At 41.6% G+C, this 24,295-nt stretch overlaps 1 protein-coding gene across 2 annotated transcripts in view; it reads right to left on the bottom strand.

The window, feature by feature from the left end:
• Positions 1 to 24,295, bottom strand: part of LOC121857392 (serine/threonine-protein kinase SIK1-like) — a 117,602-nt gene that overhangs the window by 68,634 nt on the left and 24,673 nt on the right. The window contains exon 2 of one of the 2 annotated variants that reach the window (XM_042353423.1): positions 13,253 to 16,371. The exons of the other annotated variant lie outside the window; for it this stretch is intronic. Within the exon in view, the coding sequence (XP_042209357.1) occupies positions 13,723 to 16,371 (2,649 nt within the window). The 3' untranslated portion in view covers positions 13,253 to 13,722. Of the gene's footprint in view, positions 1 to 13,252; positions 16,372 to 24,295 lie in introns of those variants that run through there. 2 annotated transcript variants of the gene reach the window in all.

Below are 24,295 nucleotides of genomic sequence, written 5' to 3'. Positions count from 1 at the left end.
GAGAGAGAGAGAGAGAGAGAGAGAGAGAGAGAGAGAAGAGAGAAAGCAAAATCTAGAAACAGGTGGGAGATGAGAGGAATATAGGGGGAGGGAGAGGAGGGTGAGGAGAGAGGGATCGTGAGAGGAAGTGAACTGACAGGGAAGATGGGAGAAGAGGGTGGGGGAGGAGGGAGAAAGAGGTCTTCCCACTAGACACTAAAGATTAACCATTATCTAATTCCTTTACTTTATCTTATCTCTTTTTCTACCTTAATCACCTTTGTCTTATATATTTCTACGTCCAATTTTCTTAATTATTTCTTTATCATCTTATTCTGTTTCGTTTATTACTTATATTATTATTTCTTTTTAATTCTTGCATAAAAGGAACAAAATTGTGCTGAAAGAGAGAGAGAGAGAGAGAGAGAGAGAGCGAGAGATAGAGAGAGAGAGGGAGTGAGTCTAGCTGGCGCTCTTGAGGTTTGCTTATGACGTCAGAGCCTTGACCCGGCCGCCCTCCTCTCCCTCCCTCCTGCCTCCACCCACTCTCCCTCACCCACCCGGTACCTTACATTACCCCTCCACCCCAAAACACTTCCCCTCTCCCCTCACTCCCTCTCCCCTCCCAGAATTTGTAATCATTTCCCCTCACGTCCAGCCCGGGTGCTTCCCCTCACTCGGGTGTGTGATGACGCAATCAGTACGCCGAGTTACGCCGAGTATGTACTCAAAGGGTTCAAACACTAAGTACTCGGAGAATCATTGTACTCAAGGGGTTAATGCCACAGTACTCAAGGGGTTAATGTCATTGTGGTACTCAAGAGGTTAAAGTTATTGTACTCTGAAGGTTACAGTCATGGTACTACAGATCCCAGGTCACGGTACTACAGGTCATGGTACTACAAGTCGCAGGTGATGGTACTACAGGTCCCAGGTGATGGAACTACAGGTCATGACACTACAGGTCGCAGGTCGCGGAGCCTGTTGCGGCCGCGACACTACAGGTCGCAGGTCGCGGTACTACAGGTCGCAGGCGATGGTACTACAGGTCCCAGGTGATGGAATTACAGGTCAGTGACACTACAGGTCGCAGGTCATAGAGCCAGGTCGCGACACTGCCAGGTCGGTGGTCATGGTACTAAGCAGGTCGCAGGTGATGGTACCACAGGTCCCAGGTGATGGAATCTACAGGTCATGACAATTACAGGTCGCAGGCCGCGGTACTAAGCAGGTCGCGATACTCCAGGTCGCAGGTCATGGTACTCCAGGTCGCAGGTCATGGTACTACAGGTCATGGTACTACAGGTCATGGTACCGAGGGTGAGGACAGACTGGATACACACGGTCTTAAAGGTGAGTGTTACTGCATGACTGCCTCCTGCCTTCACTGAGGGAGGTATAGTGTTGGAGGGAGGGAGATAGAGTGTTGAGGGAGATACAGGGTTGGTGGAGGGAGGTACTGTGTTGGAGGAGGGGATGTAGGGATATAGTGTTGGAGGATGTGAGAGAGATGACGTCACATTATCCAGGGTGTGATGTCATTATCGTCCTGGGGGAAGAGGAAGGGATAAGGGAGGAGGGGGGAGTGAAGGGGGTGGGGAGGGGAGGAGGAAGGAGGAAGGGGGGGGTGGGGAGGATAGGGGAGGGAGGAAGGGGTGGGGAGGATAGGGGGAGGGAGGAAGGAGAAGGGAGGATAGGGGGAGGAGAAGGGGGTGGGGAGGATAGGGGGAGGGAGGGAAAGAGAAAGGGATAAGGGGAGGATAGGGGGGAGGGAGGGGAAGGAGGAAGGGGGTGGGGAGTTACCGCTATGACGCCATCACTGACCCACATCTCCCACCATTACACCTCCACTTGACCTTTCTACCTACGCTCCTATTAGTCTCTCCAGTCACACCTTTATGCCCCCATTAAGTGTACCTATTAACCTGACCTTCCTACCTATTAAAACACCTACCCTTACCTTTTTGACCCCATTAACAACCTATTAACCTGACCTTCCTACCTATTAAAACACCTACCCTTACCTTTTTGACCCCATTAACAACCTATTAACCTGACCTTCCTACCTATTAAAACACCTACCCTTACCTTTCTGACCCCATTAACAACCTATTAACCTGACCTTCCTACCTATTAAAACACCTACCCTTACCTTTCTGACCCCATTAACAACCTATTAACCTGACCTTCCTACCTATTAAAACACCTACCCTTACCTTTCTGACCCCATTAACAACCTATTAACCATAATGTTTCAGGCCAATTACCTTCCCCCCCCACCTCCTATTTACTTCACCCACCATTTCACACATAATTTTAGGCCTATTAACTGTGTGTACCACCAGTCTAGCTCCTCACCTCCCTTCATTTCTCCTATTTTTTTTTCTTCCAGCTTCTCTCCTTCTTCCTCTTATCTTCATCACATTTATCCCATTTTCTCCTCCTTCACTCCTTCTTCTTTCCCTCCTCTCACCCCACTCACCTGATCCTCCCTCCTCACCCCACTCACCTGACCCCTCCTCTCACCCCACCTCCTGATCCTCCTCTCACTCCCCACTCCTGACCCCTCCTCTCACCCCACTCCTCTGACCTCCCCCTCTCACCCCACCCCTGACCTCCCTCACCCCACTCCTGACCTCCTCCTCACCCCACCCCTGACCCTCCTCTCACCCCACTCCCTGACCCTCCTCTCACCCCACTCACCTGATCCCTCCCTCTCACCCCACGCTCTCCTCAAACGTCTTAAGCATTAACTCAGGGTCACTCCTTTCCACCTGGACACTCTCGTCGTCTTCGAGTGACCTAAGTGAATTGCCACGAGAGAGAGAGAGAGAGAGAGAGAGAGAGAGAGAGAGAGAGAGAGAGAGAGAGAGAGGTGTAAGAACAGACAGAAGGATAAGTGATGTAGATGGGAGGAGGTGGGAGGAGATAAAGAGGCGAGAGAGGAGGAAAAGGAGGACAAAGAAAGGAAGAAGGAGGAGAGACACACACACACACAGTAACAGCCACCAACATACTCATACAGTTGACCTGCTTACATAACACATCATCACCATACAGTAAGATAACACCTGAATGTTAATAATACACCGGTTACATGTTAGCAGTATTACCACGACCCACGCACACACACACACACACACACACACATACATATCAGTCACTCGACCACAACCCGTCGACAATACAACACCAAGTCATCGATTTTAACCTCAAGACGTACTCGTCCCAATTTCCAAGCGCCCCTGACGTCATCACCTAGAACAGTGACGTCATGGCCAGCCAGTCACCGCCGTCGTCAAGGACTCATCGCCGCCACGGCTTCGATACCATCAACCAATCACGTAACGCCAACCTCCCCACAGCCATGACGTCACATATTGATATTTTTTCTCAACTCAGTTTCAATCCATGGCGAAAAAATCCTAATATTTCATCTTACAAGAAAAAAATAAAAAATTAAATAAATAAATAAAAAATATGTATCTGGTGGTAATGAAAAAAGAAGGATATTTACTGTAAACTAATATATTTTCTCAATTATCACGTAAAACAAACAAATTTGATGTCCAATAATTAATGAAAAAAAATCGGATTAAAAAAAGTTTGATGTACAGTGAAAATACATCAGACAAAAACACATTTATTCCATGTTCGATGATAATTACACACACACACACACACACACAGACACACACACACACACAGACACACACACACACACACACAGACACACACACAGACACACAGACACACACACACAGACACACACACACACATACACACACACACACACAGACACACACACACAGACACACACACACACACACACACACACACAGACACACACACAGACACACACACACACAGACACACACATTAGTAATATTTGTTAAGATTAATTCAATCACCCAAACATTACTACATCAGGCGATAAACACAACAATACATTACAATTAGATGATACATAAATAACAAAAATTTATTACGTTAAAACAGGATTAAACCCAACAAAAAACTTCCGTGGTTTAAATTAAGATGACAAAAAACATTAATCACATGTTTAATGACAAGAAAAAACAAACACATTAATTCGAGATTTATAATAAGAAAAACAAAGACAAATTATAAACAATACTTTTAATTAAACACAAAACAATCACTATTATTTTACCTTAAGCTATAAAAAAAAAATGTAATTCAGGTTTTAAATGGTGACAAACTGCGGCAAAAACAAAAACATTTAATTGCATTCATAAAAAAATTTCCAAAAACAAAATAAATCAATAAAAACAGAAATTATCATACCTCCCACATGACCAGTATTGATCGGCTCTCAAAAATATTTCATTATCTTACAAATTAACTTCATTTACCATTCAAAATTATAAATAAACACATCCAAACATTCACTAACATGATTAAACATCCAACACAACATTCTACACATACTTAAATTTTTCAAAATAGTGATCCAAAGACATAAGAAAAAATTTAATTATCATACCTCGTGCATGAGCCGTATTGATCGCTTACAGCCCAAATAAATATCACATTATCTCACAAACTAACCTTTAAATATCGCTTTAAAATGTAAATAAACAAACAAAAATATCAATTAACACAACCAAACATCCATACAACATCCTAAATAAAGATAAAACACTTAAAAATAATTATACAGCGATGTAAACAGATAAAAAAGAGTAATTATCATGCCCCGTACATGACTATTGATCCCACCCACCTCCCTCTCCTGACAACAGTGAAGGTATTTCAGATTCTGCTACATCGCCTAAGTTAAATGTCAAGTTATATATAGTGGCAAGAGACGGCACAGAAATCCGTAAATGGCTGACAATAGTTATTTTCCAGATGAGAGAAGAGAACATTTTTTTTTCAGGATATTGGGAATAGTTGTAGTTCACGTGGTTGTCGTCTTGGTGATAAACTATCGTATGTAAAGCAATAATGATGATGATGATTATAATGATAATAATAATAATAATAATAATAATAATAATAATAATAATAATAATAATAATAATAATAATAATAATAATAATAATAGTTTTCAGATAAATTTTTACCATAAACAAAAAAATCCCCTAAAATTTCTATAAAATTAAAATACTACTGAAAAAAATCTTATACGGACATCCGCATTTGAATCCGGATAGCCTCCACGAACGACAGACATCTGCCTCTTAATCCGGATGGCCTTCGCGAACGACATTCCATTATTCGTCTCTACCTTCCAGTAAGCTACGCCACTGTCAATACTTTCTATCTATATTTATTAGTTACGCCCGTTTGATATTTTAATGTTGAGAAAATAATAGTGAATAATGATAATTTGATAGTAGTAGTAGTAGTAGTAGCAATCTACAACGTACACAACCAATCACGTACACCTACCAATCACGTACACGACCAGCCACGTACATCTACCACGTACACAACCAATCAAGTACACCTACCAACCACATACACGATCAACCACGTGCATAACCAACCATGTACACCAACCAATCACGTACACCTACCAACCACGTACACGACCAACCACGTACACGACCAACCACGTACATCTACCACGTACTCCCGCCTAAAGTGGACATACCTGGAAAGAGAAATAATAAAGTATTTAGACTACGCAAATTAGGTGCGATAAATGGTAGGTGGGTGGTGAGTTAAATAGGTGGGTGGTGAGTTGAATAGATGGGTGGTGAGTTATATAGGTGGGTGGGGAGTTATATAGGTGGGTGGGGAGTTATATATAGGTGGGTGGTGAGTTATATAGGTGGGTGGTGAGTTGAATAGATGGGTGGTGAGTTGAATAGATGGGTGGTGAGGTGGTGGTGAGTATATAGGTGGGTGGTGAGTTAAATAGGTGGGTGGGGAGTTATATATAGGTGGGTGGTGAGTTATATAGGTGGGTGGTGAGCTATAGGTGGGTGGTGAGTTGAATAGATGGGTGGTGAGTTATATAGGTGGGTGGGGAGTTAAATAGGTGGGTGGTGAGTTATATAGGTGGGTGGGGAGTTAAATAGATGGGTGGTGAGTTATATAGGTGGTGGTGAGTTATATAGGTGGGTGGGGAGTTATATAGGTGGGTGGTGAGTTATATATAGGTGGGTGGTGAGTTATATAGGTGGGTGGTGAGTTATATAGGTGGATGGTGAGTTATATAGGGTGGGTGGTGAGTTATATAGGTGGGTGGTGAGTTTTATAGGTGGATGGTGAGTTATATAGGTGGATGGTGACATATAGGTGGGTGGCGGAGCATTCAATAAGTGGGTGAATGGAGTGGTGGTGAGAGAGAGAGAGAGAGAGAGAGAGAGAGAGAGAGTTACGCTTTAGTGATCATACAGAGGGAGGGAAGGAGGGAAGGAGGGAGGAAGGAGGGAAAGGAAGGAGTGGAGGATCAGAAGGATGTGAAGGAGTGAAGGGTCTGGAGTGAAGAGAGGGAGAGAGAGAGAGGGAGGGGTGGGGTGGGGGGGAGAACGTGAAGCATTAATAAAGATGGCTTCCCGTGCAGACAAGAACACCCTGTTGGGTCTTCACGTCCTCTTAACACACACACACACACCTCCTTGTCTCTCCCCACCTGCACCACGAGGGGGAAGGATGAGGAGGGAAGGATGGAGGCGGGGAGAAGGTAGAGGAGTAGGAAGAAGGAATACCTGATGAGTCATGGAGGGAAGAGAGAAGTGTTGGAGGGTAAGGGAGGGAGGGGAGGGGTAAGGAGGGGGAGGGGTGAGGAAGGGAGGGAGTGGGAGGGAGAAGGGAGGGAGGGAGAGAAAGCGAGTCTCACGTGACCTTCATCAGCTGATGGGCCAACTATGACGTAACAATCCAGGTCACGTGACACCCCCCCCTCTCTCTCTACAAGTGTCCAATGCCTTAACCCTCCCTCTCTCTCTCTCCCTCACTCTCAAAACCCACCCACCCCTCTCTCACACACACACACACACACACACACACACACACACACACACACACAAGGTATTGGTTGCTATCTCGCAGCCTCCGTTACCAAGACAACCAAGATCTCCTAAATACCTCCTCTAACTTCAACATAATGCTTCGCCTGGCACACCTAAAACTGCCTCCCTCGAGTATAATAGGTCTTGGAAGGTGTTAAGTCAAAATAATGCTCTCTAGTCTGTCATTGGTGTACCTGGGTATTATTTTGGGACGTGGGGAGAGAAGCCAGTGAGTATAATTTGTTTGGTTGTTTACATTATAATGCTTTGGTGCGTTTGTTTGTTTACATCGCGTGTGTTTTTTGGGGGTTATATTATAATACTCTCCTATAATGTATGTGTTTGTTTACTTATAATACTCTCCTATAATGTATGTGTTTGTTTACTTATAATACTCTCCTATAATGTATGTGTTTGTTTACTTATAATACTCTCCTATAATGTATGTGTTTGTTTACTTATAATACTCTCCTATAATGTGTTTGTTTACTTATAATACTCTCCTACAATGTATGTGTTTGTTTACTTATAATACTCTCCTACAATGTATGTGTTTGTTTACTTATAATACTCTCCTATAATGTATGTGTTTGTTTACTTATAATACTCTCCTATAATGTATGTGTTTGTTTACTTATAATACTCTCCTATAATGTATGTGTTTGTTTACTTATAATACTCTCCTATAATGTATGTGTTTGTTTACTTATAATACTCTCCTATAATGTATGTGTTTGTTTACTTATAATACTCTCCTATAATGTATGTGTTTGTTTACTTATAATACTCTCCTATAATGTATGTGTTTGTTTACTTATAATACTCTCCTATAATGTATGTGTTTGTTTACTTATAATACTCTCCTATAATGTATGTGTTTGTTTACTTATAATACTCTCCTACAATGTATGTGTTTGTTTACTTATAATACTCTCCTATAATGTATGTGTTTGTTTACTTATAATACTCTCCTATAATGTATGTGTTTGTTTACTTATAATACTCTCCTATAATGTATGTGTTTGTTTACTTATAATACTCTCCTATAATGTATGTGTTTGTTTACTTATAATTCTCACCTATAATGTATGTGTTTGTTTACTTATAATACTCTCCTATAATGTATGTGTTTGTTTACTTATAATACTCTCCAATAATGTATGTGTTTGTTTACTTATAATACTCTCCTATAATGTATGTGTTTGTTTACTTATAATACTCTCCTATAATGTATGTGTTTGTTTACTTATAATACTCTCCTATAATGTATGTGTTTGTTTACTTATAATACTCTCCTATAATGTATGTGTTTGTTTACTTATAATACTCTCCTATAATGTATGTTTAAAATATAATGTTTTCTCTCATCTGGTAAAATATATCTAAGTGTATTTACGTGTCTAGATTATAATGCTCCCTCGCCCGCTGAAGTATACTGTATAAAGGATGATGACTGATGAGTATAATAGATTTGGATATTGAAATTTTCTCTCATCTGGTAAAATATATCTAAGTGTATTTACGTGTCTAGATTATAATGCTCCCTCGCCCGCTGAAGTATACTGTATAAAGGATGATGACTGATGAGTATAATAGATTTGGATATTGAAATTATATAATACTTTTTCACTTGACATATATAGAAAAGCATAATATGTGGGTATTGATATTATTATGCTTCATCACCTGGTAAAACTATACCCGAAGCATTATTAATGAAAATATTTAAATTATAATACCCTGTACTCCTTCACCTGGTAAGTATATCTATGTAACATCATTAGACTCTCTCATCCCACTAGAATGTGAGGATACTTATAATACTTCCTTACCTCATCCAAATAACAAGAAGCATAATAATGACAATATTTAAATCATAATAAGACTTTAATAGCTAAAAAAAAAATATCAGGGAGCATTATGACTTTCGTTCTTTAAATCATAATGCTCTATTTTACCAACCAATATGTTCCTGAGCATAATAATATATTCGTGAGCACACCTTGTTAAGATAGACTGATTTTATTATGCTCTATAGACCACTAAAAGTATTATTAGAATGAAAGTGGAATAACAATAATAACAATAATAATAACAACAATAATAACAACAACAACAACAATAACAACTACAACAATGGCATTCATAACAACAATAATAACACTGATAACCACAACACACATGGCTCCAACCACAACACACATGGCTCCCCTTCTCCCTTTATCTGCACACCTGTCAACACACGTGGCATTAAAGAGGCAGCCACCTGGGTATGTCCACCAGTCTGGGCACGTATGGGGGGAAGGTGGGGTGATGAGGACGGGGTGGGGTGGAGAGGATAGGATGAGGTGAGGAGGAAGTGAGTGGGGGATGGGGTGGGGTGGGGTGAGGGTGAGGTGGGATGGGGTGGGGTGGGGTGAGGGTGGGGTGAGGGTGAGGGTGGGGTGAGGTGGGGTGAGGGAGGACATAGTGACAGACAGGCAGATGGAGACAGATAAGACAACCAGACACTGAAAAGCAGATGGATTGATTGATAGACAGAGAGACAGACAGACAGACAGAGACAGACGGACAGACAGAGACAGACGGACAGACAGAGACATGAGGGAGGAGTGTGAGGGGCGACGGGAGTGTGAGGGTGAATAAAGGAGGGAGTGTAAGGGAGGAAGGGGAAGGAGTGTGAGGGAGTGGGGTAGTGTGAGGGAGTGAAGGGGAGGAGGTAGGTGAAAGAACCTTGAAACATTATCTAGCCTGAAGCCCCACCAAGGACCCTGACGCACGTTGTGAGTGAGGGAGAGAGGAGGAGGGAGGGAGGGTGCGCGATCCCCCCCTCCCTCCCTCCCTCCCTAGGTCCGTCCCTCCCTGAGTTCTTCCGCCTCCCTCTCTAGTACCTGTTTTACTTCCTCCTCCCTGCCCCATAATTCCTTCCTGCTCCTCCCCCCTCACACCTCTACCTGTTTTCCTTCTTCCTTCACTTCCTTCCTTCCTCTTTCTTTCACTTCCTCCTTCCTTCCTTTATCCCTGCCCACCTAATTCCTTCCTTATCTGTTTTCCTTCGTTCCCTTCTCTTCCGCCTATCCTAACCCCCTCTGCAACACAAGTTCATCAACACACCGCGATACATAACACATGGCAACACATATGACACCCATCATCCATACTTCACAAACCAATACCACCAATACATGACACATACGAAAACAAACACACTAAAACAACAACACAAAAACAACTTATTTATCATCACATCACATACAGGTAAAACAAACAACCACATAGTAAAATTTACAAACAAACAACACAAAACTCGTAATCTATACAATACACACAGTTAAACACAAGTACAAACACAGTAAAACAATTAAACAAACACAAACACTATTTCCGCTATTCAAACACCATCGCGACACAAAAGCACCAACACACAAACACAACTCACCGTTCCACCACCACCATCGACATCAGCGCCACAAACACACCCACTGTCCAGCTGATCTCCACAACGTAAACATCACATGTAAACAAAGCCACGTGGTCTGTCCACTGCCACGTGTTGACTCATGTTTCAGGTACATCAATTCAACCATAGATACGATACTTTAAATCCTATAATACGATAACTCAACCCTACGATAGTTTCAATCTTGGGTACGATAATTAAACCCTATATACGATAGTTTTAATCTCGGTTACGATAATTAAACCCTATATACGATAGTTTTAATCTCGGTTACGATAATTAAATCCTATATACGATAGTTTTAATCTTAGTTACGATAATTAAACCCTATATACGATAGTTTTAATCTTAGTTACGATAATTAAACCCAATATACGATAGTTTTAATCTCGGTTACGATAATTAAACCCTATATACGATAGTTTTAATCTTAGTTACGATAATTAAACCCTATATACGATAGTTTTAATCTCGGTTACGATAATTAAATCCTTTATACGATAGTTTTAATCTTAGTTACGATAATTAAACCCTATATACGATAGTTTTAATCTCGGTTACGATAATTAAACCCTATATACGATAGTTTTAATCTTAGTTACGATAATTAAACCCTATATACGATAGTTTTAATCTCGGTTACGATAATTAAATCCTATATACGATAGTTTTAATCTTAGCTACGATAATTAAACCATAGATACAATCAAATCAAAATGTACGACAAATTAAGAGTACATTTAAGTACAATAACTTAACCTCCAAGTGAGTACGATGACTCGATCTACTACGTACGATAAACAAAACCAATTCATTATTATGCATTAAAAAGCTTGTACAGGCTCATTATCTACATCATCAAGGTCATTATTATTCACTTAAAAGTTAGAGGTCAATAAAATAATGAATGGAATGTATACATGTACTAAAATAAATAATAATATAATACAATTAGACTGGATTAAATAACTATATATGTGGCATCCAAAAATACACATATAGTATACATACATAAAGACGGGAATAAATATTATACTCGAATACATATTAACATACATACCTAGAGAGAAATAATGTTAAGGGCTATCTATTAACTTCCTAACAGCTAAAAGTGAACTGGTTAACACACTGAGATTAACCTAGTAGTTTTCTAACAGTTAACACAGTTCAAGAGAGATTGGGACTACATAAAGACTATCTAACAGTTAACAGTTTAAGAAAGATTAGGACTACATAAAGACTATCTAACAGTTAACAGTTTAAGAAAGATTAGGACTACATAACGACTATCTAACAGTTAACAGTTTAAGAAAGATTAGGACTACATAACGACTATCTAACAGTTAACAGTTCAAGAAAGATTAGGACTACATAACGACTATCTAACAGTTAACAGTTCAAGAAAGATTAGGACTACATAAAGACCATCTAACAGTTAACAGTTTAAGAGATATTAGGACTACATAAGACTATCTGTTTTAGAATTAGACTTATCTAACAGCAGTTCTAAAGACTAGAACACAAGTTAACACAGGTTAACTGAGCCGTTAACTACCTGAACTTCAAGAAAAGTGACTACGCTAAAGTTAACAGTTCAACTACTGTTAACAGCAGCTAAAGTGAACACGTGAGCCGTCAACCTGACTTGTTGACAGCTAAAGTGAACACGTTAACACAGGTCTGAGCCGTCTACCTGACTTGTTGACAGCTAAAGTGAACACATTAACACAGGTCTGAGCCGTCTACCTGACTTGTTGACAGCTAAAGTGAACACATTAACACAGGTCTGAGCCGTCTACCTGATTTGTTGACAGCTAAAGTGAACACATTAACACAGGTCTGAGCCGTCTACCTGACTTGTTGACAGCTTAAGGGGACATTTAAATGACTTTCTGACAGGTACAAAGAACAGGTGAACAGGGATGACAGGTAAATGACTTTCTGACAGGTACAAAGAACAGGTGAACAGGGATGACAGGTAAATGACTTTCTGACAGGTACAAAGAGCAGGTGAACAGGGATGACAGGTAAATGACTTTCTAAGAGCCAAAGTGAAAGCTAAATCACTTTCTAATAAGCAACTGGACTAACTATCTAACAGTCATAGTAAACAAGAGTGGACTTCAAAACACATCAACACACCTGAACGAGTTACACTAAGTCTCTATATCAATTACATTCAATAAACACCAAAGTCAATATTTCATCTAAGTTACATTTAAGTCACATATAAGTCATTTTTCCCCTACTACATTCAATAAAAACAAAGTCAATTTATCTCATATAACATTCAATAAACTCCTAAGTCAATATTTTTCAACTAAGTCAAAATTCCGACCTCACCAAAATATATCAACAATCGTATACTATAATTTATGTGCACTTAATAGTAACATGCAAAGGTCACAAGCTATTTCCAGATAATGTTAAAAATAGACTCGGTTATTTTACTTGGACGGAACAGATACCAACATTAACAGTAAGATATGAGAAATATATCCCTAAAGAGAGAGACAATTTCGTGGGGTTAAATTTAAATAGCAATCCTGAAATACAGACTCGAACTTTGTGCATAAAATGTATATCTTTCATGAATAAAAAATACCATGAATTTCTAGGTTAATAATTATACATGATATATATATATATATATATATATATATATATATATATATATATATATATATATATATATATATATATATATATACATGATATATATATATATTTGACTCGAGAAACACCAGTGGTTAAATTAATAAAATAAATTCCTTATTAAGACTGAATATAAACACCATAGTAGATATTTTTTTCAATAGAATTCATAATAATAAAAAAGTATATTTAATCATCAAATAATAGCAAAGTTTAAAAAATATAATAAAAGTTACCAAGATTTATAAAGAACATCAAAGTACAGTATTTTTTTTCAGTCGAATCATTAAGTTAAAACTTAAATAGTTTAATCAATTAAGTGAAAACAAACTTTAAAAAGTCACAGTTCCTCAGGTACGTCATTTGTCAGGTAAGTCACATCTCCTCAGGTAAGTCGTATCTCCTCAGGTAAGTCATTTGTCAGGTAAGTCATATCTCCTCAGGTAAGTCGTATCTCCTCAGGTAAGTCGTATCTCCTCAGTTAAGTCATTTGACAGGTAAGTCATATCTCCTCAGGTAAGTCGTATCTCCTCAGGTAAGTCATTTGTCAGGTAAGTCATATCTCCTCAGGTAAGTCGTATCTCCTCAGGTAAGTCATTTGTCAGGTAAGTCATATCTCAGGTAAGTCATATCTTCTCGTCACATCTCAAGTAAGTCACATCTCTCATATAAGCCACATGAGTTAGTGGAGTGAAAGGTTGTTGGTGAGTATTGTAAAGTCTCACACTCTGTCTTGGAATCCGTTGATGAACCCGAACTCCGATAAATTGTTTCTGCTTCACGGAGCTTCAGTTCTATAGATGAATCACTGTCTTGGTATCTCATGACTGGCTCCTGAAACTGTAAATCCAGATCTTGAAATTTCGGATTCGAATATCGGTCTGAATGTTTTGAATGGGTTCCTTGATGATTCGAATCAGATGACGAATCAGAGTATGGCCAATTCATTTCTTGGAGCTTCCTTGCAGTCTCTATTTGAAGATTCGAATCCAAGGATGAATCGGAGCACCTCAAATCAGCTTCCGGAAACTTCAACTCGAAAGAGGAATCGGAATATTTTGAACCTGCTTCCAGAAGATTCAACTCCAAGGATGAATCGGAGTATCTTGTCCCCGCTTCGTGAAATTTTAACTCCAAAGACGAATCCGAGTACCTCGAGCCTGCTTTCTGAAGTTTCAATTCCAAGGATGAATCGGTGCATCTCGAGTCGGCTTCTTGAAGTTCTGAATCCCATGATGAGCCGGAATATCTCCAATCAGTTTCTTCAAGTTTCAAGTCTAAAGAAGAATCGGAATATCTCGAATCTGTTTCTCTAAATTTCAAATCACTGGACGAATCGGAATACTTCGAAGAAACTTCATGAAGCTTTGAGTCTATGGACGAATCAGAGCACATCAAATCTACTTCCCGAAGTTGTAACTCCAATGATGAATCGGAATATCTCGATCCTGCTGCTTGAAGCTTTGACTCCAAAGATGAATCAGAGTTCCGGTACCTCCAGTTTATCCCATGAAGCTTTTTATCTACTGAAGCCTTCGAGTTCTTGTGTTCGGTATGCGTTTTCAGCAGCTTGTGACAGGAGGAGTCACAAAACCTCGAGAACATTTTATGGAATTTTATATCCAAGGTTGAATCAGAGTATCTTGATTCTTCTTTCACCGGTTTGGAATCAATGAATGATCTTGAAGAACTTGTTCCGGGAAGATTTGATTCCAGGAATGACACAAACATGCTCGAGTCTGCGGCTTCGTGGAATCTTGATATGAAGGAAGAGTCTGGGTGTCTCGGGCCAACTTTATGATGCCTTAATTCTGGGGATAAGTCGGAAAATCCTGAACCAGTTCCTTGAAGTTTCGAGTCGAATGAGGAATCAGAATATCTTGAAACTTCTCCCAGAAGTTTCGAATCCAAAGACGAATCAGAGTATTTTGAGTCGACTGCTTCAAGTTTTGCATCCAAAGATGAATCAGAATATTTTAAATCTTCTCCGTGAAATCTTGAACACAAGGATGAATCCGAATAAATCGGATCAGTTTTTTGAAACTCTGAATAGACAGATGAACCGGGAGAAGCATCACCTCCTTGAAGATAAGAATCCGAGGACGTGTCCGTGAATTGTAAATCTGAACCCTCGAGTTTCACATCCAGGGATGAGTCTGAGTACCCTGACCCTGTTCCCTGGAGCTTCGAGTCAAATGAAGACCCGGAATATGTAGAAGCTTCCCCTTCAAGCCTTGAATCCAAAGACGAATCAGAGTATCTTGGACCTGATGCTTCAAGCTTTGCGTCAGGAGAGGAGTCTGAATTTCTCGAATAATCTCCAGGAAGATTCAAATCCATAGAGAAGTCGGAATACCTAGAGATTTCTCCGTGAGGTTTCGAGTCAAAAGATGAATCAGAATACGTTGAATCAACGCCATGAAGCTTCGAATCCAAGGCAGATCCAGAATATGTAGAAAATTCCCAGGGAAATTTTGAATCTAAGGACAAGTCGGAACATCTCGAACCTGTCTCCTGAACCTTAGAGTCGAAGGAGGAGCCAGAATATCGAGATGTCTCACCCTGAAGCTTTGAATCCAAAGATGAATCAGAGTATCTCGAATCTATTGCCTCAAGCTTTGCATCTAAGGATGAATCGGTGTTTCTTGCCTCTTCTCCAAGAAGTTTTGAATTAGGTGATGTATTAGACTGTGGCGAACCTAAACTGTGAAACTCTAAATCCAAGGATGAGCCTGAAGTTTTAGAACCCTCTCCTCGAAGCTTTGAATCCAAGGATGTGTCTGAATGATGTGAGTCTGCAGCATGAAGCTTCGAATCTAATGTTTTGTTTGGTTGTCTAGGAAACTCTAAATCCAAGAATGAGCGTGAACATTTCGAAACTTCTTGACGCTTCGAATCCAAGGATATGTTTGAAGGCTTTGAAGTTAATACTTCAAGCTTCGAACCTAAATGTAAGTCGGAGTGTATCAAACCTTTTTTCTGAAGTTTCGAATCCACTGATGAACCCAAGACTGGGTAACTCACTTTCGTTTCTTGAGCCTTCGAGTCCAAATCCGAGTGCCTTGAGTTTGCTTCCAAGATCTTCGAGTCCGAATCTGGGTACTCTAAGCTCGAGTCTTGAACCTTCGGATCCAGGTCCACCTCCTGAACCATCGGGTTAGAATCCAGGTACTTCACGTTCGAGTCTTGAAGCTTCGGATCCAAATCCACCTCCTGAACCCTTCGGTCCGGGTCCGGGTTCGTCATGTTTACTCTCAGAACTTCTGAGTTCGATTCCATGTCCGATCCCTAGTTCGGATCCGGAAAAGGGGACTTTAACAACAGAGAAAGAGGCGATATTTGAACACCCAACATTAACTCTCTCGTTCTATAACACATACAGTACACACACACACACCAGTCAAGACGTAAGAAGGACAATCACTTGATACTCGTATTTCAGAACCTCTCTCATTAAAGTTTACCAGCTGTTCTCTCTCTCTCTCTCTCTCTCTCTCTCTCTCTCTCTCTCTCTCTGTCTCTCTCTCTCTCTCTAAGTTTTATGCTTCTTTGTGAGCCGAAAGCTTCGCCTACTCTATTTCAGTCTCGAGGTATTTACAAAAAAAAAGAAGAAACAAATACTGTAAATTTTACACAGTCGAAGTATTTACAGCCAAAAATAAAAGCCTTTGTAAGACCAACTCTTGCTTACGCGAGTTAAAAGAAAAAAATCATACATGAAAAAATAAAAAAGGAGAAATTATAAAAAGTGACAAACTCTTTTACACGCGATTTACAAGAAAAAGTAAACCATTGTAAATAATCTCTGATACACGTAATAAATAAACAAAAACGAGTCTATTGAAAAAAGTAATTACGTCACAAGCGTGGGCAGTGTGTACCTGTGAAGACCTTCCTCTGTGCTGGCAGGGATTTGTTTATATCAATGAGAGGGGAGGGGAGAGGGAGAGGGGGGAGGGGGAGAGAGGAGGGAGAGGGGGGAGGTGCCTACGTCAAGGGCCTCCCTCTCTCCCTTCACTCACTCACTCGCACGCACCTTACTGCCCCTGGGAGGTAACCATAACACACTATCTACCCCCTCTCTCCCTCTACCTCCCTCCCTCTCCATCATACCACACCTTGCATTTCACTCCACCACACTGCACCTCTCTCATTTTCCTCGATCACAACCACACCCTTCACATCCCTTTCCCCCACCATCATCACACTACATCTTGAACCGGCCTCACCACACCCTGTACCTCCTCACCACACCCTGTACCTCCTCACCACAACCACACTCTGTTCCTCTTCCCCACCACAACCACTGCCACTGTGCCTTACCCCCATCACCACCAAACACCTCACCTCCTCTTCCCACTACCACACCCCCCATAACAGCTACTACCACACCTTCCGCCCCCCCCACCCCATGACACCTACTACCACAACCTCCATTTCCACTCAATTCCCCCTCTCTTATTCCTTAATCCTCTCGTTACAACCTCCAACCCCTCACTACAACCTCCAGCCCCTCACTACAACCTCCAGCCCCTCACTACAACCTCCAGCCCCTCACTACAACCTCCAGCCCCTCACTACAACCTCCAACCCCTCACTACAACCTCCAGCCCCTCACTACAACCTCCAACCCCTCACTACAACCTCCAACCCCTCACTACAACCTCCAGACTGCACAACTATCAGTAAGAACACCTTAGGAAGCATTTGTATAATATTCCTCATTACAAAAACGTCATTATTATTATTATTAGAATCATTGTACTCTTTGTTTACGTGAATCTGGATACACAAATTTTACCCTTACACGAACGCCTGCACCGATGACGTCACTCGCCATGTTTACACTGGGCTCCGGATACACAAGTTGCTCCCCTACACTCGCGTCATACATAGCTGCCGCAGCGTTAAAAATACTCAGGTCTCATTCGTCTTGGGGCCAGTAAACGCGCCAGGAGGTGTGTGTGCAAGGTCATCGTGCGCCACTTAAAACTGTATTTAAAGAATCTGTCAATACTGTATAGCGATCCTTTACTAATGCTATTACGACTGCTGTTGCTACTAGTTTCCCACTGCTATTACTGCTACTATATTACTGCTATTTCTACTATGGCCTTCAATCTCTCCTTTAAGCCATACCTTCTCCACAATCACCACCACCACTACAACTAATAATAATAATACAATCATTATCATCATTACTATAACACCTGATCAGTACTTGTGTTGTGGTCAGTCAGAGATAAGGAAGTACTAATAACAAGGCGTGTTATCTGGTAGTGCTGGAGGAGGAGGGAGATAACACGGCCCCTGAGATAACACTCACACGACCACTAACACCCACACGACCACTAACACGACCACTACCACCCACACGACCGCTACCACCCACACGACCACTAACACGACCAATAACACCCACACGACCACTACCACCCACCCTAAGAGAAACCTCTGCTCGCTGGAAATATGTCGACGACTCTACCATTGGAATCTGTGTCAACAACTCGGCTCCCGACTATACCGCCCTCCAGGATTTATTGAAGTCTCCAAAATTGGGCCACCAACAACCACGTCACCATCAGCCATACCAGGACCATGGTTATGCACATCAACCTCTCCTCTGACCTTGTCCCACCTCCCTCCATTACTTTAGGTCCCAACACACTCCAGGTTGTAGACTCCACTAAGCTCCTCGGCGTCACTATACTGTAGATAACAAACTAAATTGGAAAAACACACGTTAGTACAGTTGTCAAATCCTCCAGTTTCCGTCTCCACCTCCTCCGCCGACTCAAGTCCCTCCGAGTTCCTGCGCCTGACCTCCTCAGTGTTTACTCAACATTCACACTTCCCAAGCTCACCTATGCCTCCCCTACCTGGTCTTCCTCCCTAAATGTCACACAACGTAAACACCTAGAAAAAGTGCAAAAGAGGGCATGCAAGATTATTCTCTCCCCTTCCTACTCCACATATCAAGAAGCGCTCACTGACCCTCTCGGCTCTCTCTGACCATCACCACGACCTTATCTGCAAATTTGGTTAGAAGCTTCTGCACCATCCTCGACACCGGCTCCTACTTCCACCCGAGATCCCTCGCCCGCGAATTGCTGTTCGACACCACAACCGCATCCAGCCCATACGAGCACGTACTGATCGGTATAAGAACAGCCCAGTCCCAACCATTGTAAAAATTACCAATAACTCGTAATCAACCAGTGTATTCACTCCCAGTCAATCTTATCTCTTTGCACTGTCACTATGTTGAAATGCCCTGTAGTATGACCTTCTCCCCACCTAGTTATTATATATCATATTTGTATCACTTATGTTACTTGTATATTATTTGTCCATCAAGTAACCCATTCCCCAATTATGTAACGGTATATTTTCACCCATACAACCACTGATACGACCACTACCATCCCCATCATCACCATCATCATTATCACCACCACCATCACCATCACCAACATTAACACCACCACAACCGCCGCCACCTCCACCATCACCACCAACACAAAGTTTCCGGTTGAGAACGTTTACTATTTAGAAAGTTTCAAGTAGGAAAAAAATATATGATTGAGAGTTTCACAAAGTTTCACATTTACAAAGTTTGATAATAAGAAAGTTTCCAATACGAACAAAATAATTATCAGATTATAAGAACTTCGTCAAACCTAACCTAACCTAACCTAACCTAACCTAACCTAACCTAAGCCACTCCCATAGTTAGGCATTGGGGGGCGAGGAGAGGAGGTGAGGGAAGAGCAGGGAGAAGAAGAGGTGAGGAAAGAGTGAGGAGAAGGTGAGGAGAGTGAGGGGGAGGAGGTGAAGGAATAGGAAGGGGAGTGAAAAGAGGAGGTGAGATAAGAAGAGGAAGAGGTGAGGGAAGAGGTGAGAGGAGTGAGGAGAGTGAGGGAGGAGGAGGTAGTTACCATGGTAGTCAGTCTCCCTGTAGAGAGAGAGAGAGAGAGAGAGAGAGAGAGAGAGAGAGAGATCCTTAACGACCCCTGAGAGCTCATTAACGACCCCTGATAGAGAGAGGGAGAGAGAGAAAGAGCTCCTTAACGACCCCTGACATGTGTGACGGGACAGCCTCAGGGGGCCTCCACGAGATGGGTGAGTGTCGTGTGCCAGCAGTAATAGTCCTGTTGATCACAAAAAGGTCCAGAGAAAATGGCAATAAAAGTGAGAGAGAGAGAGAGAGAGAAAGAGAGAGAAAGAGAGAGAGAAAGAGATGATGATTAGGAAAAGGTGGAGATAGAGAGAGAGAGAGAGAGATGTTTATAAAAGGGGAGAGAGAGAGAGAGAGAGAGAGAGAGAGATTGTGACAGGCTAACAGACAGCCAGAGGTAATGAAAGCGAGAGAGAGAGAGGGAAAGAAGGGTCCTTGACAACGGCAAACATCCTTCTGAGAGAGAGAAACAGATATCCTTGACGGCGGCTGACATCCTTGATGGAGAGAGAGAGAGAGAGAGAGAGAGAGAGAGAGAGAGAGAGAGAAAATACGTATATATTGTGGTAGGATTGTGGTAGTGTGGGTGAATGAATGAATGGATGTGGTAATAGTAGCGGTGATGGATAGTGGTAGTAGTAGTGTGGTTGGTGGATCAAAGATGGTCGTGAGGTGGTAATGGTGGTTAGTGGTAGTGGTGGTTGCTAGAGAAGGGGGGTGGTGGTAATAGTGGTGGTAGGGGTGGTGGTGGAAGAAGATAAACAAAGGAAATGGAAGACAAGGGGATAAAGATGATAATAAAGAAATAAAGAAGAGTCACGTAAAGGCGACGGGATACTTGAATGATGGAAGTGACTCATGAACACAACAAAACCTGGAAAGAAAACCTGGAAGGAAGACTCAAAAAGATCTGGAAAGAAAACTCAAAAGACACAAGACCTGGAAATGAGACCCGAAGACACAACAAGACCTGAAAAGACCCGAAGACACAACAAGACCTGGAAAGAAAACCCCAAAGTCTCAACAAGACCTGGAAATAAGACCCAAAGACACAACAAGACCTGGAAATAAGACCCGAAGACACAAGACCTGGAAATAAAACCCAAAGACACAAGACCTGGAAAAACCCCCCACAAAGATACAATTAAGACCTGGAAATAAGACCCAAAGACACAACAAGACCTGGAAATAAAACCCAAAGACTCGACAAGACCAGGAAGAAAGACCCACCAAAGAACTCAACAAGGCTCATTAAAACTAAAAAACAAATTGGATTTCTTTTTCAGACTCAATCGACAGATTTTAGTTTTTCCTGCACGTGAGTATACGATTATCCGGACTGCAGTAAACCGGATAACAGAGAAGCATGAGATTCCGGATTTTTAAAGGATTCCTAAGTTTATTTTCCCTATAATAATGAAGAACAGAACGCTCTTACGATATCCTTCTTGTACAGGCAGACACAGATACAACAGATATCGAATTCTCTTAAAGATTCCTAAAGCAAATCTCTCAATGACTTACGATTTATTCATTTACAAAGACTCTTAAGCCAATTTTCTCGCAACAGATAAGACAATATAATTAAGGGAAATTCTCAGTTTGTGATTTTCTCCTAAGATCTGTAATTGTTTCTTTTTTTCGTGTTATTAATCTCATCCTTGAATCGTACGCTAAGGTAAAAATAATTAACTTTTTTTTTTAACTTGACTTCACTTAACGAGATGCCCACTAACCCAGACGGTGCCTCCCCATGACCAGTGACCTTGATTTATAGGAAATTTTGACCTTTAAAGTATTTGACCTATGACCTATTATTCAACTCCCTCCCTCCCTCCCCCCCCCCTCTTATTAACACGACTCCCACCTTTCCCCAACTATTCAACCCCTCCACCTCCCCTACGATACAAGCCCTCCCTTCTACATGACCTCCCTCCTCTACGCGACCCCACCACCCCCCCACCCCCGGCATTACATGGATTCAGTCTGAGCCCCAGATTTGTCAAACTAAGTTAGGACAGGATCAGTAACTAGACACGAGACAGCTAGTACCCTGGGAGATAGCTAGCAGTAACCCTGAGAGCCAGCTAGTGACCCTGGGAGATAGCTAGCAGTAACCCTGAGAGCCAGCTAGTGACCCTGGGAGATAGCTAGCAGTAACCCTGAGAGCCAACTAGTGACCCTGGGAGTCAATTAGTAGCCTTGGGAGTCAGTTAGTAGTTCTGGGAGTTACCTAATAGCATTGAGAACTAGCTAGTACTTCTGGAAGCATTCTAGTAGCCTCGAGACGATCGTAGACCACAGGACCATCTCGTCACAAAGATAACTAGCAGTCTACAGAACCGGATGAGGTCTGCACAAACCGGTGTAATAGCCCCGATAACCGGTCAATAGCCCCAAAAAATTAAGAGCAGATCTTCGCGTAGCCTAGTAGTCCCACGGGTCACACTAATCCACAAGGCAAGGTGAGTTTGGGGGAGGAAGGGAGGTGAGGGGGTGAAGGGGAGGGGAAGGTGGGAAGGGGTGAAGGGTAGGGGGTAGGGGAAGGGGTTAAAGTCCTACATTTCTTTGTTTGTCGTTTGATGAGCAAAAATCGATTTGGGTGCCTCAGTCTTTGTCCGCTGGGTATCCACTCTCCCCTAGATTACGGCTATTTTTTTTTTCAAATTCAAATTTAAATTCAAAATCCTTAACGAAAAATAACGGCTACAACGTAAAAGAGATAGATGAATGAGTAAACTGCACAGGTATATTAAATTTATATAAGGTAGAACTCACATACTACGCGGTATTCTTAGGTACAATTATACAAAGCAAAAAATAAGTCGTTTTAAAGTAATTCGTTATGCAATGGAATAATGTGATGTAATCGTTAACTGTAATCAAACAGGGAGGAGGAGGGGGGAGGGGGGTAATCACATAGCGGCGTATAGTCACAAGAGGTAGTAGCGAGGCCCCGGTACAGTCAGCTGTTGTTCCTAAGATGCAAACGTGACCGCCGGGGACCACCACTAACCCAGCACCGAAACACTGTGAAATCCGACGCTATTTAGTGGGAAAAGGATCCTTGGGTATTGATCACGTGCTCCTGAAATCAGTGTTAATAGGAGGACCTTCATTTGGCAACACCATCACCACTTTCCACTTGGGGTTGGCGGACACTTGGACTTCCTGCCCAGGTGTAGAACCAAATCAAGAATACATCCCCACCAAAGTTAGAACAGTGAATAACTTAAGCTTCAACAGTAAAAGAAACTTAACTAAAAAAAAAAACGGTAAACATCATTCCTTTAGTGCCAGCTTGCCAAGTCTATCTCGCTATGACGTCAGAGAAGACTAACAGATCTCGGAGGGTGATATTTACTCCGCAATTTCTAGTCCGTCATGCCATTAAAACGATCAAGAGTTTGTATTAATGTAACTTTGAATCTTCCTACCCTTATCGTGGCTATTACTAACACATTTAATATCTATCTCCCTTTGACGATGAAAACTTACTCTTTAAAATAGCCGAGAGAGAAAAAGTCAGTTATGCAACCCGGCAAAAGCTGGAGCGCCCCAGTGCTTACGTCAATAGACCCTACAAATCACAAGCTTGAGGAAATCATCATTTTCAGTCAACATCATCAATTCTAACCACCTACCACACCTCCCTATCAACATTAACTGAATTATTACCCACTATAAATAAAGAAAATATAAATAAAAACAAAATAAATAAGGAAAGAATAAGATGAGACGGAAAGGGTAATTTTTTTTAATGCAAGTGTGTGTACGAAACAGTCTGAATAACGTTCAAAACAAACCCCCCCCACTCTTACCTCCCTCCCCCTCTTACCTCACCCCCACACCCCTTCCCTCCCTACTCTTACCTGATCGTTTTGTTGCCGTCACTACCTCATTAGATTCACGTGATGGTGGCAGCTGAGCGATTTATGTCTTCCCTAAAGCCAATGTAAACAAACCTTATGATAGTTTTGTGATTCTGGACGATAACCAAAAAAAAAAAAATAGCGTCATAGTTTAGTCACCCCGTATTAGGTATGTGATATATGACCGTAACATTGAGCGTTTGACATACGCTCCTCTCTGTATGGGGGAGGGGAGGGTGGTGGGCGGGGGGAGGGGTGTTGTAGGTGATGTATGGGGAGTTGTTGCTGTTGTATTGTGGTAGTTGTAGATGTATGGGGGTTGTAGAGAGTGGATGGGAGGTTGTAGGGCGTGTATCGTGGTTGTAGGGCGTGTATCGTGGTT

This window comes from Homarus americanus, unplaced genomic scaffold, assembly GCF_018991925.1.
Source record: "Homarus americanus isolate GMGI-L3 unplaced genomic scaffold, GMGI_Hamer_2.0 scaffold43550, whole genome shotgun sequence".
NCBI classification, from domain to species: Eukaryota; Metazoa; Arthropoda; class Malacostraca; order Decapoda; family Nephropidae; genus Homarus; species Homarus americanus.
The sequence above is the reverse complement of the archived record's forward strand: the minus strand, read 5'-3'. Positions and strand labels throughout refer to the sequence as shown.